The 25,203-nt window shown below is 43.7% G+C and overlaps 2 protein-coding genes across 3 annotated transcripts; one reads left to right on the top strand and one right to left on the bottom strand.

Annotated features, from left to right (window-relative positions):
• The first annotated feature begins 3,394 nt into the window (after positions 1-3,394).
• arg1 (arginase 1) lies at positions 3,395-9,694 on the top strand. The gene is made up of 8 exons (XM_084485858.1): positions 3,395-3,650; positions 3,796-3,868; positions 4,461-4,635; positions 5,486-5,648; positions 5,988-6,082; positions 7,293-7,397; positions 7,668-7,804; positions 8,803-9,694. The coding sequence occupies exons 1-8, from the start codon at positions 3,555-3,557 to the stop codon at positions 8,964-8,966; spliced, it is 1,008 nt and encodes a 335-aa protein (XP_084341984.1). The 5' UTR covers positions 3,395-3,554; the 3' UTR covers positions 8,967-9,694.
• Positions 9,695-10,199: 505 nt separating this feature from the next.
• Positions 10,200-25,081, bottom strand: LOC311367043 (prolyl 4-hydroxylase subunit alpha-1-like). Of its 2 annotated transcripts, none has more exons than XM_084485856.1 (15): positions 24,969-25,081; positions 23,088-23,221; positions 22,486-22,582; positions 20,971-21,122; positions 20,481-20,618; positions 19,654-19,914; positions 18,276-18,487; positions 17,794-17,970; positions 16,995-17,065; positions 14,636-14,735; positions 14,173-14,226; positions 13,475-13,540; positions 13,065-13,133; positions 12,484-12,580; positions 10,200-11,739 (listed from the first exon to the last, which is right to left on the bottom strand). In XM_084485856.1, exons 2-15 carry the CDS (start codon positions 23,182-23,184, stop codon positions 11,669-11,671), a joined length of 1,662 nt encoding a protein of 553 aa, XP_084341982.1. In that variant the 5' UTR covers positions 23,185-23,221; positions 24,969-25,081; the 3' UTR covers positions 10,200-11,668. The 2 variants fall into 2 exon arrangements, with proteins under 2 accessions (XP_084341982.1, XP_084341983.1); XM_084485857.1 differs by having other exon boundaries at positions 23,088-23,240; positions 24,969-25,062.
• Between the last annotated feature and the right edge of the window lie 122 nt (positions 25,082-25,203).

Below are 25,203 nucleotides of genomic sequence, written 5' to 3'. Positions count from 1 at the left end.
GGATCAGAATGTCCGGTATTATGTTAAAAGCTGAGCTGAAGTCAATGAAGAGCATCCTGACGTAGCTCCCCTGTTGCTCCAGGTGACTCAGCGCTGAGTGGAGAGCGATGGCTATTGCGTCTTCGCTGGATCTGTTAGTCCGGTATGCAAACTGGTGCGGGTCCAGGGTGGGCGGGAGACAGGCTTTGATGTGTCTCAAAACCAGTTTCTCAAAGCACTTGGTGATGACTGGAGTGAGTGCTACGGGGCGGAAGTCATTGAGGCTGGTTGTGGGTGACTTTTTAGGGATCGGGATGATTATGGCAGATTTCAAGCAGGATGGGATGACGGCTTGTTCCCATATTTTTATTGTTGCCATATAATGGTGCTGTGGTATAATGTGAGGTGGGAACGTTAACATTTATTTTCCTGGAGATAATTATTCATCATTATTATTAATTAATTATAGAGGCTCAGTGAACTTATTGTAATAACATGTCAGATATGATGAAGCAAATCTCTTTTGTAATGTATTTCCTTGCATTACAAAATGTTCGCCTGATAATTGTTTAAACTACAACATAAACTACAAAAACATGATGAACTTGAGATGGTTGTGGAATTGGGAATAATCCATGGTGATCGTGTGTGGATAATATTGTATAAAGCAATACAAACAAGTAAAAGTAATAATTGGTATGAAGGTGGCGGTGGTGGTTGGTAAACAACAATGTTTTTTTTTATTCTGTAGGCATAGTCAACCCCGGAAATTGAAAATATAATCCTGCAATTATTATTTTTCTTTGTGTGCTCGAAATTTCGCCATCAAAGGGGAACGCAAAGCTAGGACCTTCAAGGACCACGTTGCCTAATCCGTAATAGAGCTTGTAAGTCCCGCCCCTTCCGGTGGTCCCCATGGGACCTATGAGATCGTAAAATATCAATGGGCTTCAATGGAGAGAAAGTAATTATTTTCTGGTCATATTTAAGGGCATTAATTCATTACAGTAGTCTGTAATCTACATTTTTTATTCTCAACAATGTTAAGGAGGATCTTCCTCCCTCTCCTCACTGGAGAAGCCTCCACTGTACAGTATAGTCTTTTATATTGTGCTAACTATGTGTGCACTTTTAAGGAGCTGCTCTTTGAATTTCATTGTACTGTGTATAATGACAATAAAGGCTTTCTATTTCTATTTCAATAGTGTATTGCAATTATTTCGTTTTATGTACTTGCTATAACCCCTGTTTCGTCATATTTTGGGTGACAGCCATTATAAAACAATATTAATATTAAATGTAATGTCAAAACATGTAAATGATAAATCTACATAAAAACGGATACATTAACTGTCACTCATATTAGGATTGTGATCCATGTGTTACATAAAAGCAGAAGAAAAAGCAGAAGAAGAGAAAGAGTAATTATTTTCTGGTCCCAGTCTTTATATGCCCCGAATTACACATATGTTGTTTGTGGATTTAAATGATCATTTTTCATGTCAAGAGTTTGACCGTTTATTGTGCAATTGTTCAGTTAAAGGCTGTTAGAGAATACACAAAGACAAGAAAGACTACATGTATGTGACGTCACGCTCCCTGCGACTGGCGTGGACAAGACCGACTATCTCCCCATCGGCATAACTGAAACTCTCCACATTCCCTGAATTATTAAGTAGTTCACAAAGCGGCCTCACACGAAACCAAACATTATCAAACTTCTTTGCGATAAATTGTAGTTTTCTTTGCATGAAAAATGATCATTTAAATCCACAAACAACATATGTGTAATCCGGGGCATATCCTCATAATTGCAGTTAAAAAACATGTCCGGCATAAACGCCAACCAGCATAAATAACTGTCGAGCTCTAAAATTGTATATGAGCGAACGAAAAGGGGGCAGGCGGCTTTCCTGAACTCAAATGACCACGCGCAATGACTTTTCACGTGGCCACCACCAGACCCTAACCTACCTTAGGTGTGAGTTCAGTAGACCACCCGCCCCAGTAGACAGCGACAGTTGGACTCGTATTTATACCTGGTACCCACGACTAGCGTTTCAGTAAGGGTGCTCGATTTTTTTTTCTCCAAATTCGGGAATAGTGGACAAATGGGTCACGGCACTTTGTTATTTGGTGAAAATGTGAAATGCATTCTTGGTCAAATTGGTAATACTTTCCAATATTTGTCAAAGAAACGGCCCACTGCCGAAGGCCTCATGGGAAATGGAACGCCCAGACACAACGTCCAGCTGATTTTGGTTACGTTCAAACATTGTCCATCACCATCATGTCAACTGTTCTGTTTCATGTATGTTTCCCCTGCGAACACAAATGTATTTGAAGTTGAACGTTTTAAGTTTGTTAATGGTCCACTGATGCCATCTACTGGCGGAAATTGTTAATGCTTGTAACGTCTTGTCTGATGTTACCATGGTTACCAGCTGCACGCTGCGTAACCTTCACACACACAATCGGAATACAACGTGCTCTGCGCTCGTCTTTATGCTACTTCTCTAGCTACACGCTAAAATATAACGGCTTCTTCTGCTTTTATGTAACACATTCCTAATTATCTTACAGTTAAAACAACCGTTTTTTATATATATTTATCATTTACATGTTTTGATATTGTATTCAATGTTAATATTGTTTTATAATGTCTGTAGCCCAAAATATGATGCGGTATATATGCGGTTATAGAAAGTACATAAAACGAAATAATTGCAGTACACTTTGTTGCCATACGATGGTGCTGTGGTATAAAGTGAGGTGGGAACGTTAAAAATTCGCTTCGTGGAGATAATTAATAATTATTATTATTAATTAATTATAGAGGCTCAGTGAACTTATTGTAATAACATGTAAAATATGATGAAGCAAATCTAACATTCTGACAAGTTCAACTTTTATTTCCTTGCATTACAAAATGTTCGGCTGATTATTGTTTAAACTACAACATAAACTACAAAAACATGATGAACTCGAGATGGTTGTGGAATTGGGAATAATGCATCGTGATCCTGTTTGGATAATATTGTATATAAAGCAATACATAGGCTACAAGTAAAAGTAATAATTGGTATGACGGTGGCGGTGGTTGGTAAACAACGGTGTTTTATTTATTCTGTAGGCATAGTCCACCCCGAAAATTGAAAATTGAACCCTGCAATTATTATTTTTCTTCGTGTGCTCGCATTTCGCCATCAAAGGTGAACCCAAAACTAGGACCTTCAAGGACGACGTTGCCTAATCCGTAATGACAGATGCGACCACGGCCTCCTCAAACAACGTGACTGTCACTGAGCAGCTGCTGGCAACGTGCCAGAAACTTCTATTCGTTGACTTGTGTCAACGGGCCGGTGGCGTCACTCGCCAACGTCCACTCCCATCCCCGCCGACCGCCGTACCGCTTCCCTTTGCCCCGTGCGAGTAGGACATAGCCTGTAATGCTAGATGGATGGAGTGCAGGGGCTCTGGCGCTCACTCTCTCCTGTGGTGCCGAACGGTGACAGCGCGTCGTCATCTCCTCCGCGGGACCAGTGAGTGCCTCGCGCCGCCGGATTGTCACGATCATGAGGAGCGCGAGCCGAATGCGTTCCATCCTGTGCGTTTTTAAACGCGATCACCACAGCGTGGGGATTATCGGGGCGCCTTTTTCCAAAGGACAGGTGAGCAGAGGACAGTGTCACATAATGTGAAATTATCCTAAGCGTATTTCTGGCCGGGTTTTGAGTGACTATTTAAATAAATTAAAGCAGGCTACCAGAGGTATATCGAACAAGAAGGTAGGTCTAAATAAATATTTTATTTCAGCCGAGAGGTGGCGTGGAGAAGGGACCCAACGTGATCCGATCGGGTGGATTGGCGGATAAGCTGAAAGCCCAAGGTGACGTGCACGCGCTGGTGTATCCCACTCCGACGGAATACACCAGCTACTCACACTACACGCCTACTGGCTACTATAGCTTCTATCAGCTGTGTGTTGATAAAAATCTAATGATTTTAATTGAGAACCGAATGGATGAGCCTAATTGAAAAATGGCCTAGTTAAATTCATCTATGTAAAATAAGTATTTATTTATTTTTAAATAAATAGGCCTTATTGAAATGTGAAAAAAAGGCCTTATTGGAATGTGTTAATCCCACAGTTGGAACCAGAAAACGGTGTCTATTACCCCCCTTAATGCAGGCCTAAAAGCAAATATATAGTCCTATATCAAAGCAAGGGTAGGCAATTTGGTGACACCTGCCGGGCCAAATTAAATAATTAAATGATAAAAAAATTAAGAGCCAAAGATTATTATTATTTCCCCTTTTTTTGGCAGAACATGTTATTCATTAACTGCTGTTGAGAGGTAAATAGAATTTCCCAAAAGATTGACAAAACGGCTTGTCTAATACACTTTCCCTATTATAAAAAAAAAAGAATATAAAATCTGTAATAGTTGTGAAGGAGCCCTAACGGTTGGTGTTCTCAGGGTGTAGCGTGAAGGACTATGGGAACCTGTGTTTCGAGGACGTGCCCAGCGATGAGCCGGTGGGCCGGGTGAAGAGGCCCGGAGCGGTGGGCAGCGCCAACCAGAGGCTGGCCCACGCCGTTTACACCGCCAAGACGGAGGGACACACCGCGCTCATGCTCGGGGGAGATCACAGGTGTGTTTGTGTGTGTGTGTGTGTGTCTAAGTGTGTGTGCACAATAGTGCGGTGTGTGCACAATAGTGGGATATGGACACAAACGTCTATCTGGACAACTATCTGGTTTACTCTAAGGCAGACCTAGAACTTTTATATCAACTTTATTTGGCTAACACTCTTCTGAATTGGATTAAAGCAAGAGATGTAGAATAGGGTCGAAGGTCAAAGTTGCAAACTGCACACTTCGACTGGGCTTCTGTATTGAGGTGTTTGATTGAGGGAACCAATACCAAGTCAAACAAGATGAATCATTTATAATGTCTGGCTTGGACCAAGACAGTCATTATAAATAATATATCTTCTTTGGCTCTATGCAGTATGAAAGACGGTTTGTATAGTCACATGTTTCCATAAACAAACGTTGAACTTAAAGGTGATGGCTAATCACACCTGGTGGTATAATATGTCACCTTTAACACATCAGTCACAAAATCAATGATACAGATTTGAAAAGATAATGGTTTCTGTAATAAGCCCATTGGAATAATAATGTTTATCTAGCCGGCACAAAGCCAAATTATCCTACACAACACATTTTCTGACATTGAAATATAAAATTCGGCCCAAATTCTGGCAACAATTTCAATCTTTCAAATCTTTAAAAAAAATCAAACAAATGCAATACATTAGGAATCATGGTAAGTATATTGCCGCATGATTGATAATAGAGATTGTGACTGTTGTTTAGCGTGTCATTCTGCCCCTTAGCTTGTCGCCCCATCACTTAGCTTGTCGCTCCTTCACTTAGCTGGTCCCTCCGTCACAATGCTTGTCGCTCCATCACTTAGCTTGTCCCTCTGTCGTTCAGCTTGGCGATTGGCTCTATCCATGGGCACGCGGCAGCCATACCGGGGGACCTGAGTGTCGTGTGGGTGGATGCGCACGCCGACATCAACACGCCCCTCACCACGCCCACGGGCAACGTCCACGGCCAGTCCATGTCCTACCTCATTCGGGAGCTTCACTCGAAGGTTCACTCAAGTTTTTATGTTGTTGCTGTTTCACATGCATATGTCTGTGTCTGTCTAAATGTCGTGTGTTTTGGCCATCCCACAACCCACTGGGCTTCCACCCATCATTTGAAAACCCCCGATTTGCAAGATGATTTTATCCAAAGTGGCATTCCCAAACACATATAATTAGATAACTGTTAATCCCCATCATGAACATTTCAAGAGAACTCTTCATTGTTCCCAACTCTTCTCATCAGAACTCTGTCTTTCTACACACACCACTGATAACAAACCTTCTAACACCAGGGTGCTCTCATAGAAGCTCTTATTTATTTCAATGCATTTTGCCATCATCAGATCCCCGTCATTCCACAATTCTCCTGGATCAAGCCCTGCGTGTCAGCCAAAGACATCGTTTACATCGGACTGAGAGATGTGGACCCGGAGGAATAGTAGGTTTCTAATTGTATTTTGGCTATAGGTTCTCCATCAAGTGACAACTATAGACCCTTTTCAGAGGAGTCGCAGTAGGTAAAACACAGCTGATGCTTACCGCACGGGTACTATGGCCCACGAGGACGTCTCTGCTATTGGGTCTATTGGGCTTGGTGTTATATCATGGTGGTGATAGCTGATTGATGGAAGAGGAGAGGTTTATGAAGGAGGGGTAGGATGTCTGTGTGTGACCCCTCTGGTGCAATGAATCTGTTGTTGTTTTTTTATATAGAAGGACCTATGTTTGTTTCGGAGCCAAGGCTGTCAACAACAATATTGTAACATTTGAGATGATTTTGACAATGCATTCCATGAAATCTTTCTCCCTCCCTATGAGCTCCACACTGACATCAGGACAGCAGAGAGCCTACAAATCTCGTCATGGCAATTTCTTTATGAGATATTGCGTCTAGGACAGAGGAGACTTCTACATGCAAAAAAGCCTACAATAGTTAATTGTCTACACAATAGTAGACAATTAACCTATTTTAATGTATGCATACAGCCCACAATAGTTAGTTGTCTACACAATAGTAGACAATTAACCTATTTTAATGTATGCATACACTAGCCTCCTCTCTAGCCGAGTGAGCCCAGAATACAGTTTCATAGACCTATTTAAACAGTTTCACCCCCTGCCTGTAATGCAATTGTTAATGATCAAATCAGGGAAATGTTTATCTAAAGGACAGAGTTGCCTGCGTTCTCTCAGAGGAATGAATAATGGGATCCCTGCTCCCTTGTGACCAATTGACCCCAGCCCCAAAGGTTAACGTAGATAACACTAGGAACAGGTAGGGTGGCTAGACAATATATAACAAATATAGAATACAAACAGAAATAGAAAACCAAGCTTAAATGATTAAAACGACATTTTCCATCACAATTTAACAAACAAACGCAGACTGAAAACTCATCTGCTCAGACTACATCTTGCCTCTGAAAAACAACTCTCTTTCTCTTGTTTCTAAAATGCAGCACATGAAACAGTTTGCCTGGATTTTAAGTACTCAATTTCTGGTTTGTAGCTTCATGGCTGAATGCAGGCCTAATTGTAGGTCACTTTGGATAAAAGCGTAAGCCAAATAAATCGACTGTAATGAACGTTATCGCTCATGGTTCAGCCTGAATCCATCAGCTTCTTGCCGTTGTCCATCTGTCCCCCAGTTACATCCTGAAGTACCTGGGCATCAAGGTGTTCTCCATGACGGAGGTGGATGGCCTGGGCATCGCCAGGGTGATGGAGGAAACCTGTGACTACCTCTTCTCCCAGTAAGATCATGGCCACCGGCTAGCGGTCTTTATATAAGTCCTTTATGCCTTTTGAATTGTTGCAGGAGTTACCCATTGCCACTCAGATATTCTTGTGGTCAGGGTGTGTGACGCCCAGTTGTAAGGTACGGATACCCCATTAAAGTCATTTTGGCTAGAAGCTCAAATCAAATAGTTAAAACGGTAATAATAATAAGTCATACCATCAGTATTTCCCTGTTGGCCACATTCACCTTTGACATATAAAAAACAAAACCTAACCCTCATCAGCGTCAAGAAGCCCATCCACCTGAGCTATGACATCGACGCCATAGACCCCTCGTTGACCCCGGCAACAGGAACGCCTGCAGTGGGCGGGCTGACCTACAGGGAAGGGGTCTATATCACGGAGCACATCTGCCAAACAGGTAGGGTCTAGCGCTCACTTTGAAAGAAGAAACCATGTGCATGAGAATATGTGAAATCGATGAATCTTTGGGATGTATATCGAACTATATATATATATATATATATATATATATATATATATATATATATATATATATATATCGTCATTTCATGAGATTTGTTTCTGTTGAAATTGAGAAGGTGAAATTTCAATGTTCCTAAGATGTGGTTATTTGGTATGGACCTAAACAGTATTGTGGATTTATTATGCAGAGTCATGAGAGTCCAGAGTCCATTCCATGTGCGGGTAACTCAGTAGAGTATTACCTGGTGAAACCTCTTCTCAATTGGAATGTTTTCTTTTCACTTTTTTCTGTTGAGCTTAATTAGTAATTTGACCCCACTGAGGCTTTTTGGTTGATATTTGACTGCTGCACTATATGCAAAAAGCTTCAGACAAAACACACATGATTATTGTGTGATTTGACACTCTTTGACACTTCCACGTTCCAATTAAACCCGGGTCTAAGGGAAACCTCTTTTGTACCATGATGGGAACGCATGGAATTCCCTCCCTATGTATTACCATGCAAAGGGATCACAGACATTGGTCCCAAGGTGTGCATTGGTCTGCACTGCAACCAATCAAATAAGGACATGTAAACTCAAAATAAAAACCCTGCTAGAAAGGCCTTTTATGATCCAATTGAAGCAAGAAATGTACTGTATAAACGCTCTTATTGTATTGCTTAAATCTCAGAATTGTTTCTTTACAATGTTCTTTATCATTTCTATAATCACTCATTGTAATATACCTTTATTATGAGATGACTATGAGTCGTATTTACAATACAATTGGTTTATCCGATAAATGTGAGCCATTTGTGTAATGTTATCAAACAGATACGAAAATCAACCAATCGTTCATAACTACATCAAACATAATCGATAACAGTAAAGCCTCTGTTCTTGTGTTTTGAGTATACCGTGTGTGTGTGGGCCGTCCCTCTCCACCCAGGCCTGCTGTCTGCCGTGGACCTGGTGGAGGTGAACCCTCAGCAGGGCACGACCGAGGCCCAGGTCCAGTCCACAGTGGACATCGCCGTGGACGTCCTGCTGGGCTGCTTCGGACGCCGCCGGGCAGGGAACCACCCGGCAAACTACTGCTTACCTGAACCCTGATCTCCACCCAGCTGGATAGATCCACCACCACCCTCGGAACCAGCCCTCCACAACAACCGCAGCACAGCCAACTATTGGACTGATCAATAATCAGGAATATACCGTTGTTGTTTTATGGATACACAAACCCTTTATTAATACTTAATTAAGATTTATTGCAATAATAGTTTTTTCAATTATGTCTGTACCTAGTTCTTTTTTTTGTCTTCTTAAATCTCTGTTACAAGCAAAGTTTGTAGATTTGCCGTATTTATATATATATATATATATATATATATACATATATATATATACATACATACATACATACATACATACATACATACATACATAGGTATAATATAAAATCTTTTACAGAATTTAAAGTTATGTTAAAGGGATACCTAATTATTGTCTATTGAGTGGAACTCAGGTTAGCCTACACAGTGAATGCTTCATTGCTCTGGGAACTTTTCGATTCAGCTTTCCCTGCCTTAGCTTTTCTCTTGTGTGAACATTTTAAACAAATAGTCTCCGTCTCCCATCATGTTCAACGGATGATGATTCTAAAAACAAAACGTGCAAAACGTGTCAGCAACACTTAACAAAACAACTGTCACTTAATGCTTATTACTGCATTAAAATAATGAATCTACCCTTAATGTAAAGTGTTACCAACATGTACCAAAAAAAAACATCACTGTAATATTGGATTCTTAAAAGGAAATAAAATGTATTTAATTATAAAATAGCCAATTCATCCCACATAAAATACTTGCATACAGGATCACACACATCTTTGAGTTTTAAAAAATCGAAACGTCGGAGCTGCAACGTCAGGAGCTTGCAGACATGCAAGCAATGTAGAGAGAGAGGTGCTGTGTTGTATTGAGTGACTACATGGCGGCCTGGCGGGATCACATAAGGGGGGGGGGGCGCTTACACTTATTCACCCCTCTTCAGGGTCCATGATTGGACCAAGTGATTTTAGTTAATTGCATATTCTGATTTCACCATGGCAGAAGTTTGAACAATTTACCATCCTCCATCCATTTTACAATACCTTTTCGTTTTGTGTTTGGAGAAATCATGAACCATTTTTTTTAACCTAAATTAGGATACTGGCTATTTAAAGATTCTATAGGCTAAATTGGAGTTTAACAGAGATTCAGTCCCAAATCGTCATAGGCTAAAGCAAAAAACACCACAAGCACTGATTAGACATGCATGCAGTGAAAAGATGGACATCCGGAATATTACAAAAGTATGTTTTATCATGACTACAAGCCCAGTCAAGGCTTACTCCTAATTCAACCGTCAAGCAACCAGAAGGGGGGTCAACAGAAACAGGTAGCAGAGAGACATAATATATATATATATATATAGTCAGCCTTTTTTGTTGACCTGGCAGTGTCATGTGTCAATGTCAATCGGTTCGTTGACCTGGAACAGGGGAATGACCTCAAGACAGATACACGCACGCCATTGGTTGAAAAGAGGGGGCATGGTGGAGTTCAAGTACAGAGCATATTTAGGAATTGAAACAATGCTTTCTGACCAGGGGCAGCCACTATATGGGACTGGAAGACAAGATATGACCATACTGATTTATTAATGATCTTGCACTGAACAATTGTTTTATCATGAGTCTATCCCTTCATCCCCACATATGCTTTCTAAAGAAGGTTGGCAGCAGCCCGCATGAACGTGACCTTGACTGGCAGAAAGGAGGAGAGGGGGAGGAGGTTAAATGGTCATGATCGTGACAGTGCAGTAGGAGAGGGCTCCCCGTGTCAGGTGACACAGGGAGGAGGCGAGTGGTGTTTGCACGACTGTCTGGTGTTCCTAGGACTGATCAATCATGAACCAGGAAAATGAAATCAACAACAAAAAATAATAATGGCTAGAATTGGATTTAAAAATAACCGGTAACACTTAACAATAAGGGTGAATCATTAACTCAGCATTTACTTACAGATAACTTATGGTCTAGTATTGATTTACTAATGGTGTTCATGTCAACTAAGATATTCATTTTGTTCATTATATAATAGGGTTAGGGTTAACCCTAACACAGTTACCCCTATGCTAATGCTATATAATAATGCTGATTTCTGCATAAATAATGTCAATGGATGTGCCCTTACTGTTAAGTGTTACCAAATAACAAGAATAAAATATCCGTTAAAACTCAAAGGTCAGTGATATTTGACAGTAGAGGGCAGCTTCATAGTGCATTGATTCTGGATTGTTCTACAGTAGCAGTAAGTCGTGATGACACTCTTGTATTGGGAGGGTGGAGGGGTGTGGGTTTAATGAATGCATAGTGCAAAACTCAACACAAAAAAAAGGAACAGATGCGGTTCGAAGATAAACCACACACACACACACACACACACACACACACACACACACACACACACACACACACACACACACACACACACACACACACACACACACACACGTCTATTTACCGTAACAAGAATCCACATGACCACCAGACGCAGATGCACACACACACACACACACACACACACACACACACACACTTCAGATAAAAATAAATGTGTCAAATCACATGCGCAGCTTTACACTTAGCTGGCGAGCACTAGGCTGGGAGGGAGGAGGGAGGGGTGGGGGGGAAGAAGGTGGTGCTGGGACAAGGGAAGGAGACGAGGAGGCGGGAGTCCCAGGTAGGAGGTGGAGGAGGGAAGGTGGTGTTAGGCTGCCACGCTAAGGGGGCATCGTCTTCTGAACTCCTGTCCTCGTTCATGGATCCACTTGTTGGACACTGCATGGGGACGGGGAGACAGAGAGAGAAACAGGGTGGATTTGAGATGTGGAATTACTAGAAACATTAAAACAGTCACCAAACGTTTGATTCAAAATGTTACTGCACTTCTCATTGGCTACAAAAAACTGGTGAGGTGACGTAGGCACGCCTTGATGGGTTGACAAGTGAGTGACATCACCCAGCAACTGTTTGAACGAATCAGAAAAAAAGCACGGCTCATGTGTGCTGATTGAGTGATGAGAGTCTGATTAATGCATCCTTCGGCCAGATAACAGGCACACATTTACAATTCAAAAAGTATATTTTTCGGGGGATACTCCACTGACTGGATAGGGGTAGGATATTGTATTGGCTTGGATGTTCACCGCCAAAAAGGTACTGGATTCAATCCCTAGTATCCACACTTCCACAGACACAGACAGATCTTAAACAAGCATGCATACCGTTACCCCACCATTCCCTGCTCCATATTTGACCTTTATCACAACAAAGCTGTTTCCCATGACGTTGTGCACTGTTATGCCTGAAGACCCATAAATAACTTATTAGCGACACCTATATTCGCCTCTACTATTACACCTCTGGGGAAAAAGGCCTGTGACATGCACCAAATTCACTGCAAGTCCCTTTGGAAGAAGACTCTCCTCAATGACTTCATGGTAGTAGTACAGTGGTAGACTTGATGGTTTGAGGAGCCCTGCTCTACCAGAGGCCCTGGGGGGAGCAGGCAGGCAGACTCACCCCACTTGTTGCCCACCAGAACGGGGCAGGCAGCGTGTCGCGTCCTGTAGTCCCCCTCTCCGCTGGGGAAGAGGTTATACCAGAACACAGCCGAGCCCTGCCCAAGAATAAATACATGGTAAATGGACTGCAATTATGTAGCGCAGTAACCAGAGGCCACCCAAAGCGCTGCACAATATTGCCTGACATTCACCAATTCATGCACACATTCACACACCGATGGCGGCATCAGCCATGCCGTCGGTGTAACAGCTCCTCGGGAGCAGTTAGGGCCAGGTGCCTTGCTCAGGGACACCTCGACACTCCGATAGGAGGAGCCGGGGATCGAACTAGCAACCTCGCGGTTACCAGCCAACCCGCTCTACCTACTGAGCTACATGCCGCCCCATGATTAAAAAAACCCATAAGTCTTCTAAAGAAATCCCAATTGTTCACAGCAATCACATGCCATATCAAGTTCTCATGATTATTTTACCTAAAAATCTGTGAATGATAGTGACGCTAATGAAAGTGAATTGGCAATGAGCCACTTTTGACGGGTCGTGTTCACATTGCCTTGGGGACGGGGCACCACCACTTACCTTTTTGGGCAAAACAGCTGCTCCTACGTCTGTGAAGACGGTGGCACCTCCTGAGGACACGTTACTCATCTGGGAGGAGGGGGAGAGGGGACGGTGAGGGCTGCTACTGGCTTCTCAACCGTAGCACGCCATAGTCAAATGCTATAAAAGTTTAACTGTTTCAGATGCTTTATTTCATCATCGTTTAAGCTGGCTTGTTGTAGCTAAAGATAAAAGATAATAAGAAGCAAAATAACTTTTTGTGTTCACTGTGCTCGAACAAGGAATGAAATGGGTGTTCAAAAAGGATCATTTGTATCCAAAAGGAGCACTAGAGACAAAACTCTCGGCTGGATTTCCAAGTTGCTTTAACGAGAATGCATAGAGGGACCTGCTGATGGGCGTTTGACATGTCAGTAGTGCCAACGTACATAGAGGAGCCAGGTGGCAATGCGGTTTCCCGTGCCTAGTTCCTTGAAGGCATCTGGCTCATCTTTCTGTCAAACAAGCAGAACAAACATCACATGAGATTAGGGCTGTGCAATTAATCAAATTTTGATCGTGATTTCAATTTTTGGGTCAAACGATCTCCAAACTAATATAATAAGAGTTTAAACTTCTTTTTTTTTGCTGGATCCAGCTGCATGCATATTTGTACATTCTTTTCGAATTGAACATTTTGTGTATTTTCTTTAAGGGGAAAATTTAAAATTTCTCAGTTACAAAGTGTTTTTTGGGAGAGAAATACTGAATAAATGCATAATGTTTTCAAACTCAAAAATAATCATTTGAATAATCGTGATTTCAATATTCACCAAAATAATCGTACTTATGACTTTTTCCATAATAGAGCAGCCATACTATTATTAGACTACTATTAGATTCAACCATTACTAAAGAAAGCTATTTAGGTGGCATGGAATATCATAGGATGTGATTGGGCTTATTGTCATTTGCCTATCTTCAGATAATAGTTAATTCCCGAAAGCACAGAGTAACGATGAATCAGATTGTTAGACACACGTAACAGAAACACAGCATGTATAGAAATAGCACTGCCCCTAAAATCCTGTAGTGGATTTTTGATGCTTGGACTTTTGATGTAGATAAACAGAAGCGACTTGTTTACCCGTCCAAAGTCGAAGTGAGGCTCGTATTGTCCTCCCACGCCGTAGTTTGCCACCTGTGCACACACACACACACACACACACACACACACACACACACACACACACACACACACACACACACACACACACACACACACACACACACACACACACACACACACTTATTTATGACATTTGAGTATTTCTTTCCAAAGAAATGTTTTGCATCTGTTCTTACAAACAGAAAAGGAACAGGAAAAGGTTTTGATTCCAATTTCCTTTCCCTAATTCAAAAACCGGTGACTGTTACAACAACTCAGTTCAACAGTCAGGCTCTGGACAGAGCCAATGTCAAATCAATTTGAAACAATCAAACCAACAAAAAAAAGTTTTGATTAACATTTTGAACTTGGGTTTTCCCCGAGTTCCTAGTAGGAATGTTTCTGGACTCTGGTTCACTGGATGGTGATTTGAGCGAGTCACCTGAAGCTCCTCTGCAGTGGTGACGTCCAGGCCTGTGATATCTTCGATCCTCTGGTTGATCTTGTCCACCACCTTGTGCTCATAAGAGGTCAGCCAGGCACTGGAGGTCAACAAGAGAAACATATTTTCAGGCCACATACTCTGATATGCAGCACACAGTATTAGTATTCTAGCACATAGTATTCTACTCATAATACTTACTAACTCTTCTTGTGCATACAGTACTAACACTAAACTAAAAAGTGAATCTTTCTTGGTTGCCCTGTCATATCTGAATGTATGAATATGTATAGCTAATGGGCAACTCCAGCTAAATAAAAGCCTCCACTGGGATTTGGTAAAAAGTAAAAACATGGAAAACATGGTAGGCATGCCCAGCAAGCAGATTCAAGCGCTTCGAGAAAGGAATTGCATTGATTAGTACATGTTAAAGTAGGGAAGAGTTTAGAAGAGGCCTGATCCCAGTGTATCACTGCATGGAAGTAATAATCCATAGAAAACTATGATTGATCCTTTAACACTTTTTAGGGTTCTCAACCTATCTTTTTTTACACAAAATTAGGCTGAGATAGAACCACCAAAAATAGGTTATGTTTCCCAAAGAGTGCATTCCAAGGATGAGGCAAGAAACGAAACACCAGACATCGAGATTTGAGAGAGGGAGAGTAAGAAATAAAAAATGGAAATTCTCTCAAAAAGAAATCAACGTTATTTGCAGAGGAACTTCTAGTAATTGCCAGAGAAAGGAGGAGCGTACTCGGAGTTAATAACTAAAGTAAACCACTGCAATAAACCACTATATGACCTATTTAAAGGGCACCTATTTTGGGCGCACTCTTACATCAATCACTGACATCATCCACGCTTGGATGGCCACGCCCACGTCGGATGTCACTATGAGGTAGACTTTGTAATGGCTTGTCAAAAAAACGAAAACACAACTGCTGTTCAAACAGGGGTTGTTTAAGTGCAAATGGTGGTCTGACCAGGTTTAACGACTATTCTGAACTCTCTGGGAACCCCCTGAAATCGACTCTGTCCCCAGGTGAGAACAATGTTTGGTTTTTCCTGTTTCATTCTTCCTAGAAGGTGCAGTCTCTGATTCTGGGGCAGAAGGACCAGGAGAAACCAAACACTGTTCCTTTTGGCCTAGAAGGTACAGTCGCTTCATCGAGGGAGCCCGTTCCGTTTCAGTGGTTCTTGGGAACATCTGTGACGACGTCAATCATAAGCTAACCGTCCGGTAGCTTTAAAAGATATCTTATTAGTTATCTTGAAACCACAACGGTAAGAAGGGTAAACCAAAAGACCAAAAAAAAAGGTATTGAAACAAGTTTCTATCAAACTTGTGAAAAAAAAAAACACCTCCCCCCTCTCCCTGTTAGTTTCACCCAGAGGGAAAAGGGAAAACAAAAAGAGAGTTGTTCCCCGAGGTCTCACAAAACCCCTTACCTCTTGGAGACTCGGTACTGTGCCGTGACCATTTCGCCTGTCAGAGGGTCATGGACCGTTGCACGCCTTAGCTAGCCCACCATTCACAATACAGACCAGAGAGAGAGAGAGAGAGAGAGAGAGAGAGAGAGAGAGAGAGAGAGAGAGAGAGAGAGAGAGAGAGAGAGAGAGAGAGAGAGAGAGAGAGAGAGAGAGAGAGAGAGAGAGAGAGTCACTCGTTGACCGATCCGTCTCCTGACTAGGCGTTCTATTGTCATCGATGTGAGCTAGCGACAAGAAACTGAATGTTGGCCAGAGGAGAGAAGGTCACAGCTTTGACGTGGACTCCTTGAACCCTCGACTTCTCCGCGTCCTCGAATGATCTAAACGTATACTTCCTAAGTCTGAGGCAGAGCTCAAAAGGTGAGGTAATAAATCAAAGTTTTGGTTTGGAACGCAAGAACATTATTTCCCGAGATGGGAAAACCCGCAACTATGTCAGACTCGCGTTCCTCCCTCCTCGTGTGTAAGCAGAAGCAGCTGGGCATGCCGGGCAAGAGCAAGAACCCAAAGGACCACTGAAGGACCACTGTGGCACTTTTTCATCACCTTTTGTTGAACATGACACGCCACACCACAGTGTAAAAGGTTAAACAGGGCGGTTTTCAATCTTTCAATAAGGGAAGTACTTCTCCGTAATGGCTGCTTTATTTAAAAAAAACAGTTGCTCAGAGATGAAAGCTATTGTCCTTGCAATCTCCAAAATGGCGGCCAGTGTCTTTGCTCTTGCCAAGACTTCTTGATGAAAGACGTTGGATGCAGAGAACAGGAGGAATATCAGGGGGGTGAAGGGTGGAGAGTGGAGAAGAGGGGGGACGGGGGGGGACGTGCGGTTTTTATAAAAGCAGACCCCTACTGTGGCTCTTACCTCTTGCTGATACGATAGTGGGCCGTCTCCAGAACACCAGTTATGGGGTTGGAGATGGTGGCGCGACGCAGCTGTGGAGCCAACCGCCCGACAGTTATTACCCTCCATTTGATTTGGAAAAAGGATTCTGGTTTTTGTGCGTGATTTTGGTCCCTGCCGAGGGCGTCATCGAAAGGGCCAGAGTGGTCGCGGGTCAAGGCGGTACATTTTCGTACTGTATTTCTGCTATTTGCCCAATTCAGATGCGTCATCGTTTTTTTTCCTTTTAATCTAAAAATGAATCTAGAGGAGAGACACTTCACAACGGACCGATGTGCTGTAAGCGTACGCTGAACCACATTTATACACAATATATACAATTCTTCAACTCTTCCTTTTGTGAACCAGTTAATAAGGACTTAGTGAAGGTTAACTGAATACAGAGTGTTACAAACAAGAATATCTAGAGGGCAGAACCTATCCGTCACATCAACATCAAGCATAAATCATTTAAATTAAACAGTAAATCGATTCTGCTTCCGAGGGGTTACAGATACCCCTCAGAAGGCGATATTCATTTTTGTGGGGATCGTAGCGACAGACAAAAGCCCTGTTTTTATGTTTCAAAACTGTTTTAAACTCTCCTCTGTTGTCGTTTCCCTTTCTTTGATCGAAATCGATTTTGGTGCATTTAGTATAATTTCAGCAAACTCCCACTTGAAAAAAGGTACTCTGCTGGTGCAGACACATCGCTAGATATCATTGTAATATATATATATTTATAAATATATAGAATATAGATAGGTGGTAAGAAGCTCACTCTTGGTTTGGCCAGCTGCTTGACCAACTCGATCTCCGTGTCCGATACGATGTCGTGGTAGCGCAGGATGTGGGGGCGGTCCCACTCGTCTTCCTCCTTCACTGGACCAATCACGAACTTCGGGTGGCGGTTGTTGTCAAAGTAACGGCAAAACATGCGGCTCTGCCTCCGAGGAGTCTGAGGGAGAGAGAGTGAGTGAGTGAGTGAGTGAGTGAGAGGGACACAGGGAACAGAGAAACAGAGAAAAAGAGAAATAAGAGAGAAATAAGAATGAGCCCAAGAAAGTGTGGGAGGGAGAAAATACTTCAATTAATTTCATTAACACTGTAAATAATTGGCAATCAATAATATAAAAAGAAAGTGTGTGTGTGTGTGTGTGTGTGTGTGTGTGTGTGTGTGTGTGTGTGTGTGTGTGTGTGTGTGTGTGTGTGTGTGTGTGTGTGTGTGTGTGTGTGTGTGTGTGTGTGTGCATGCGTGCCCACCATCTTGATGCCCTCGCCCCGACACAGCTGCTCGTACTTCCTCCTCTCGGGCAGGTAGTCGGCCGTGCCTCGTTCGCCCTTGGTCGTCTCCTCTCTCACCGTGCCCTCTTCCTCGTCCTCCTCCTTCTTCTCGTCCTCCTCCACCTTCTTCTGCTTGGCCAGCTGGTATTCAAAGTACTTGAGGTTCCCGTTGGCTCGCTGGTGTGTGGCGTCTGCCGAGAGACAAGGGGGCCGGGGGTACAGGGAACGGGAAGCGTCAGCGGGGGGGAACCCGGCTTTGTGGATTCACGCGGTTCATGGTTCTCAACTAGATTTTCGAATCTGGAATTTTTCCACCATTCAAAATTTCAAGTTTTTTGTATTAGAAATCCAAAACCTAGGGCCTGACGTGCGCCTCCCAAAAATTGTAACCTAGTGTCGAGGCAACGCAGCAGCAAGGGCTGTGATTGGTCCGCTTACTAAAACCTGACGCACGACCAAAACAGGTTCGCGCCTGCGTCGAAGCGTCTGCGTGGTCAATGCGTTGCATCGACGTGGAACTATAATGTCGCTTTTCCACCGCCAGTACCAGCTCGACTCGACTCGACTCGCCATGCCTTTTTTGCGTTTCCATTGGCAAAAAAAGTACCTGGTACCTAGTACCGGGTACTTTTTTTTAGTACTACCTCCGTCGAGGTTCCAAGCGAGCGGAGTAGGTACTTTTGTGTGACGTAAACAGGCTGCTGGTAACTGATTGGCCAGCGGCTGTAAATGGGAATAATCACTCAAAGTTAAGTTGTGTCCGGCGTGGTTGGAGTCCACGAACCCGCTCCCGAGGAGGACACTGATTAGCGTTTCGCCGTGTGTGTCGCTCCTTTCCCGGGGCTAGAGTTAGGCTGCGCGTGGTTGTGTGTGTCCGGCGTGGCTGGAGTCCACGGACCGGCTCCGGAGGATCAGCGTTTCGCTGTTTCGTTTTAGTGTCGTTCCTTTCCTAGGGCTTGAGTTTCGCCTCCATCAACGTTACCGTATGACAACAATAGACGCGCAGTCATTGCGCTTTTTATTTTATTTTATTTCCCATCATAACCTTTCCCGGGAATCAGGAAATAGTCTTGATCAGATTCAGATTTCCCGGGAATCGCGTCTCCCGTGATTAAAACCTAATGACGACCCGCCCATGGTGGAGAGGTTCTTTTCTACGACCCGCCCACATTGAAGAGGTACTTTTTTGGATGGAAACGCGCCTGGAACCGAGTCGAGTTGAGTCGAGTCGAGCTGATACTGTCGGTGGAATAGCGGCATAACTTAGCCTTTAGGGGGGAGTAGTAAGCGGGACACCACGTATAAATTCCCAGCATGCATCTGGCCCGCCCAACCATCCAACCACCCACCCACCCACCCAGTTTCAGCAGCTGCCTGGTGTATTCCAGCGCCCTCTCCAGCTCCCCCTGCTGGTAGATGGAGTAGCTGAGGTAGTCCAGGATGGTGACGGCGTCGGCGGCGGCGGGGGACGGCTCCTGGCCCCCCTCCAGCTGCTGGAGGGCCTGGCTCATCCACAGCTCCGTGTGGAAGTAGTCCGCCTCGGAGTACGCCACCTTGCCCAGGTCGTAGCAGTCGTCCACGGTCAGCCTGCTCTTCAGCGTTCCCATGGAGGACGTGCCTGGCCGAGAGAGATGGAGAGAGGGTGAGAGAGTGGTCGCGCCGAGTGATGAGTTAATTGGAGAGGGTGGGGCTCTTTGTTAACGACTCCCACTCAGATTCATTCAGAACGGGAATCAAACGGCCCTTGTCGGTGGATTATCCCTGCATGGGTCCCAAGGAGTCTATCGTGTCTTTGGGAAAACATTTGCTGTTATGTGTTGTTGTGTTAACCTAACCTCGTTTGTAGGCAATACACATAACAGTTGATGCTATTTTCTCTCCCTCCATCTCAAAATAATATACGTGACTTTTAACATAAATTTAAGCTGTGCTTGACAAAGATTTGTACCTATCCGTTTACACTACCACTGTATTCTTCCGACTAGGCTTTTTACCTACCATTATAAACTCAATAACTTTTTTTTAACTAGTATACATTCATATTTATCTTCAACGCCAATCATGAGAGAACGTCCTATCAGCCAGCGATCCCACATGATCAGCAGTGAAAAGCAAAAGCATTCGAGAAAACACACACACACACACACACTGGAGTGAGGATATCACCAGGCCCATGCGTCTCACCTGGCAGTTCTCCGCTGGCCATGACGCTGGTGTCCAGCTTGTAGGTGTCCTGCAGCCTCATCAGAGCTTTGGCCGCGCCCACCTGGTCGTCGTCGTTGGGGAAGTACTGTCTCTGGATGGTCAGGTTGGAGACAAAACCTGCAGCACAAACAAACAAACAAACAGTCAAAACACAACAGCAACGGCTGTGAGATCTCCTGATACGTGGTATTAGCATCTTAATAGGTGCGCGTGTGTGTGTGTGTGCTTGTATGATGCAATTATATTACATTATGATACATGAGCAAAAACAGAGGGAAAGAGAAGGTAAAGGCAAGAGTATGAGAGAATGACATTGAGAGGGAGAGAGACAGTGAGAGAGAGAGACAGTGAGAGAGTGAGACAGAGACAGAGACAGAGACCCAGAGGGTGAGAGACAGAGCTAGAGAGATTGTGAGTGAGTGAGAGAGAGACAGTGAGAGAGACAGTGAGGGTGAGAGAGGGAGCCTACCTTCAGACATGTCTGAGAGCACCAGGCTCTCCAGCTCCGCCCACTCCGTGTTGAGTCTCTTCATCAGCTTGAAGGCGTTGACCGGGTGGCCCAGGAAGCCCTCTGGGTCCTGGGTGGCCGTGACCGACAGGGCGTCCATCTTCTCCGCCCACCTGGGGAGACACACACACACACACACACACACACACACACACACACAGTTTAGCTCTTGGTTATGCATTATTGGTTATAACTGTTGGCAAATCCAACAATCATTCGAGTTTCAAACATTGACAAAACTCTATGCGTACGTTTACACAATCAAAGCAATAACCACACATAGACACCTGTGCACACCACCGATAAACAGATAAAAAATGTGTTACATTGGCAAGAAGTCAACGACACGGTTTGCGCACACACAGTATCAAATATGTGCACATACATAGACAAGAAGCCAAAGTAAACATGCATGTGTACACACACACACACACACACACACACACACACACACACACACACACACACACACACACACACACACACACACACACACACACACACACACACACACACACACACACACACGATGGAGATCCGTTGACAATAGGTAGAGTTCCTTTCCCATCAGCTCCAGACCATCTTAACCAGAATGAAACTGCATCGCACAAGTTCAAAAGGGAACTAGGCCATTCATTCATTCCCCTTCTGAAGACCAGAGATATGAGATCCCATGGCAGAAATACCTTATTTTCTTGACATCAAGCCATTTATTATTCATATGATCTATTTAGTATGACCAGCTAACAATATAATGGTTTATTATATTTTCTTGTTGGACAGGTTTGAAGATAATTTCCCGGCTAGCCGCCCTAAATATAAATATACTAAATACACTAAATATAGTGTACCTAAAAAAAAGCGTGCGCCCGGCACAAGATAAGCACGGCAACAATAGAACAGAACAGAACAGAATAGCTTTTCATAGAAGTGAATAAAAGCATGTTCACTTCCAAGACTTCCACAGACTCCTTCTCAAAGGAAGTCTGAATATCCAGCCCTACACTACTGTAGAACTCAATCAGTATCAGTGACAGTGTATTGGGTCACATGGAGTTTTCGTACAGGGAATCGGTCTATGTGCGGTCCAAGGTAACCCTATACAGTGGGTATACAGTGGCGTGCCGAGGGGTTTTTCAAGCTCTGAGGACCAAACGGCCCCATTCACAGAAGGTTCAGCCCGAGCCCGTAGCCATGCTGCTGGCCTAAGGACTGCCGTCTGAGAGATCCTATGATGAGGAGTAGTGAAGCCATAGCCAAATTAACCTCGCTTTGAACCTCAATATTCATAAGCTCTTCACAGTAGATAGTAAGAGCGCATGATAAAATACCATTCCATTTGCCCCATCCTTAAACCACAGGATAGTGATACTAGCAATCTCCTCCGAAGGTGACCTAAATGTGTAACTTTGAAGCTGTAAGGCAAATCTGAAATGCGTCCCGTTCCCCAGAACATTCCAGAAGGCAGTAGCTTACTTCTTGACCTTCTCCAACTTGCTCTCCTCGGCTGTGATGTAGTCCTTCAGTGAGGTGATCAGGTCCTTCTCCGTGAACAGCAGGTCCGTCATCTGGCCTGAGGTGAGCGTGCATTATGTCACACAAAGCAAGGGCATTTAGGACGTCACTAATCTATGTATGGGGGATCAATCACTTGCAAGGAACAGTTTACTGCATAATATTTACTGCATAATTCATAATCCAATGATCCAATACCAACCACAGAAATGTTGTGAACTTAGTGTTTTACAGTTCCTAGCATTAAGTATTTTCAGTTTTGAGTACGGACTGCCTATGAACCTTAAAATATACACCTACCTACATGTTCCTAAACAAATTCACAAAATCATAATCATGCACCTTAACAGACACTGTTGTCTGTCCAGTGTCAGTGACGGTATCGGGAAAAGAGGAAGCAAAGCTGGTAGGTAGGTTTGGCTGTAGCTCTCTAGTTATTAATTAGTCATTACAGTTATTTAGATGAATGCTTAGTGCTGGATAAGACACGATAGACGTGAAGATGAAACAAGGGCAGATGACGCAACAAATAAGTAAGAAAGAAGAAAAGGCGTGTGACTCACCGATGGAGGTGAAGAAGTCATTGCTGGCCGAGGTGGTGGGTGAGCAGAGGAGACAGAGGACCAAGGCCCACCAGGGGTCCACCGCACGCTGCTTCATGGTGTTGAGGTGCTGTACCACCAAATGGACTCACAGGCTAGAGTGAGAGAGAAAGACTGAGTGAGTGAGTGAGTGAGTGAGTGAGTGAGTGAGTGAGTGAGTGAGTGAGTGAGTGAGTGAGTAAGAGAGAGAGAAGTAGAGAGAGGAGAGAATGTAAGGGAGAGGGTTGAAGAGAGAACAAGGGGAGAAGGGGACCGGGATGAAGTGACGAAGCGTAGCGGACAACATGTTGGCGGTGAGATAATAGCAAGGAGGAATTTAGAGCCACCAGTATAAACATCAAGTTCTTTCACTCCTTCAGATGCACATTTATATTTAGCACGACAGCCACAAGTGTGCAGAGGAGCAGTCGGGAAGATCCAAGTTTATTTACACAGGCAGCAGGTCTGGACGTTCTCCTGCAGGCTACATTGTTTGCCTTGATTCCAATTTTAAAGAATGCAGCAGCCACAGGATATTTTGGGTTTTAAATACATTTGCTTTATTTTATGAATAATACAAATAAAAGTTATCTGTGTCTCTCCACGCCTTGATATAGGATAATAAAACAAGCGCATAACACACAATGCTTCCAGAAGCATTGAGGTCAAACTATGAAATAGCAGCTTTGTTGCCGAGGAACACCCTACTATTATAAAAGAAAGTACCTACCCCCCCCCCCCCCCCAACACACACACACACACACACACACACACACACACACACACACACACACACACACACACACACACACACACACACACACACACACACACACACACACAAATTAAGCTCGCTTTGATTTACAAACTTCCAGCAGCAGAACATTCCGAGGAGACGGGTTTGCTGAATCACTGTGACATATGCAAATCCCGGACTTCAACTACCAGCTCTCCTCTCCTCTCTCTCTCCCCCCCCCCCCCTCCCTCCCCCACAGAGCTTAACCCAACCCCACTTCTTTGAAAAATGTAGGTTGCCGCTAACCTGTCCTGACATAACCTACAGACAAGGAATGTGTAGGCAGGAACTCCGGCAAACTGCTGGGGCGTTTAGGAGGAGAAATGTGGGAGAGACCATAAGACTGCCACGTCCTTCCCCCATCCCCCTAACCGAACCGGGGTTATAAAGCGGTCGGACGAGGAGAACCTCATCCTCTCCCTCCTCCTCCTCCTCCTGCTGCTGCCGCTGAATGCGTTCTGGGCTACGACGAAGGCTGTTAATGCGACTATCATGCAAACGTAGCACTCTTTTAAGATACAGTGCATATCGTTGTTGTCATCGATATAAATACTCATTATATGCCACACACCACAAAATGTGTTTGATGTATGCAAGACACACAAATATTCACAGATCCTCTCACTGGTATGACTTTGGACATCAGTATGATTAAAAAGGGGATTTTCACACTTGTTGGTGAACCTAAAAGTTCAAATCGGTTGATTTCCGAGTAAAATATAAAGTTTGGATGTTTGAAAACAGCTTCAAGTTTTACATTAAGACCTACGCTTTGGAAAACAGCGTCAAGCGATAAACCGACGCATATACACTCAATCACAAGTCTGAGTAAATCGATTTACTTTCCGTTATTGATTAAACACCGATATCGACCTGTAGAGACTGACGGGTCAAGTAGGAACACGCAAGAGGGAAGAAGTCCCCCAAAATCCTGAAATCACAGCAGATTCTCCTGGATGTCGGACTCCACGGAACACACACTCACACTTCCCGTCCCGGGCTTATAACGCCTGAGCATGTCATTCCATATCACGAGGAATCATATAAGGTGCAGAAATCATATTTACCGTGCTCGGAACGCTCCTTTCGGGGAGATGGCTGGAGTGTGAATTCCCACGTCGTTGAAAAGCCAACAGGCTACAGATCCTTGAACCATAAAAGCAGTAATAACGACGCTTCCTGCTAGAAATGGTCCCTTTCCTTTTCAAAGTAAAAGCATACCGAGGTGACCGTTGAAGAGCAGTGTTTAAACCCAATTGTATCAAATAGACATACTATATTACAATATAATACAATATCATT

This window comes from Micromesistius poutassou, assembly GCF_964030765.1.
Source record: "Micromesistius poutassou genome assembly, chromosome: 21".
Classification (NCBI taxonomy): domain Eukaryota; kingdom Metazoa; phylum Chordata; class Actinopteri; order Gadiformes; family Gadidae; genus Micromesistius; species Micromesistius poutassou.
The sequence above is the reverse complement of the archived record's forward strand: the minus strand, read 5'-3'. Positions and strand labels throughout refer to the sequence as shown.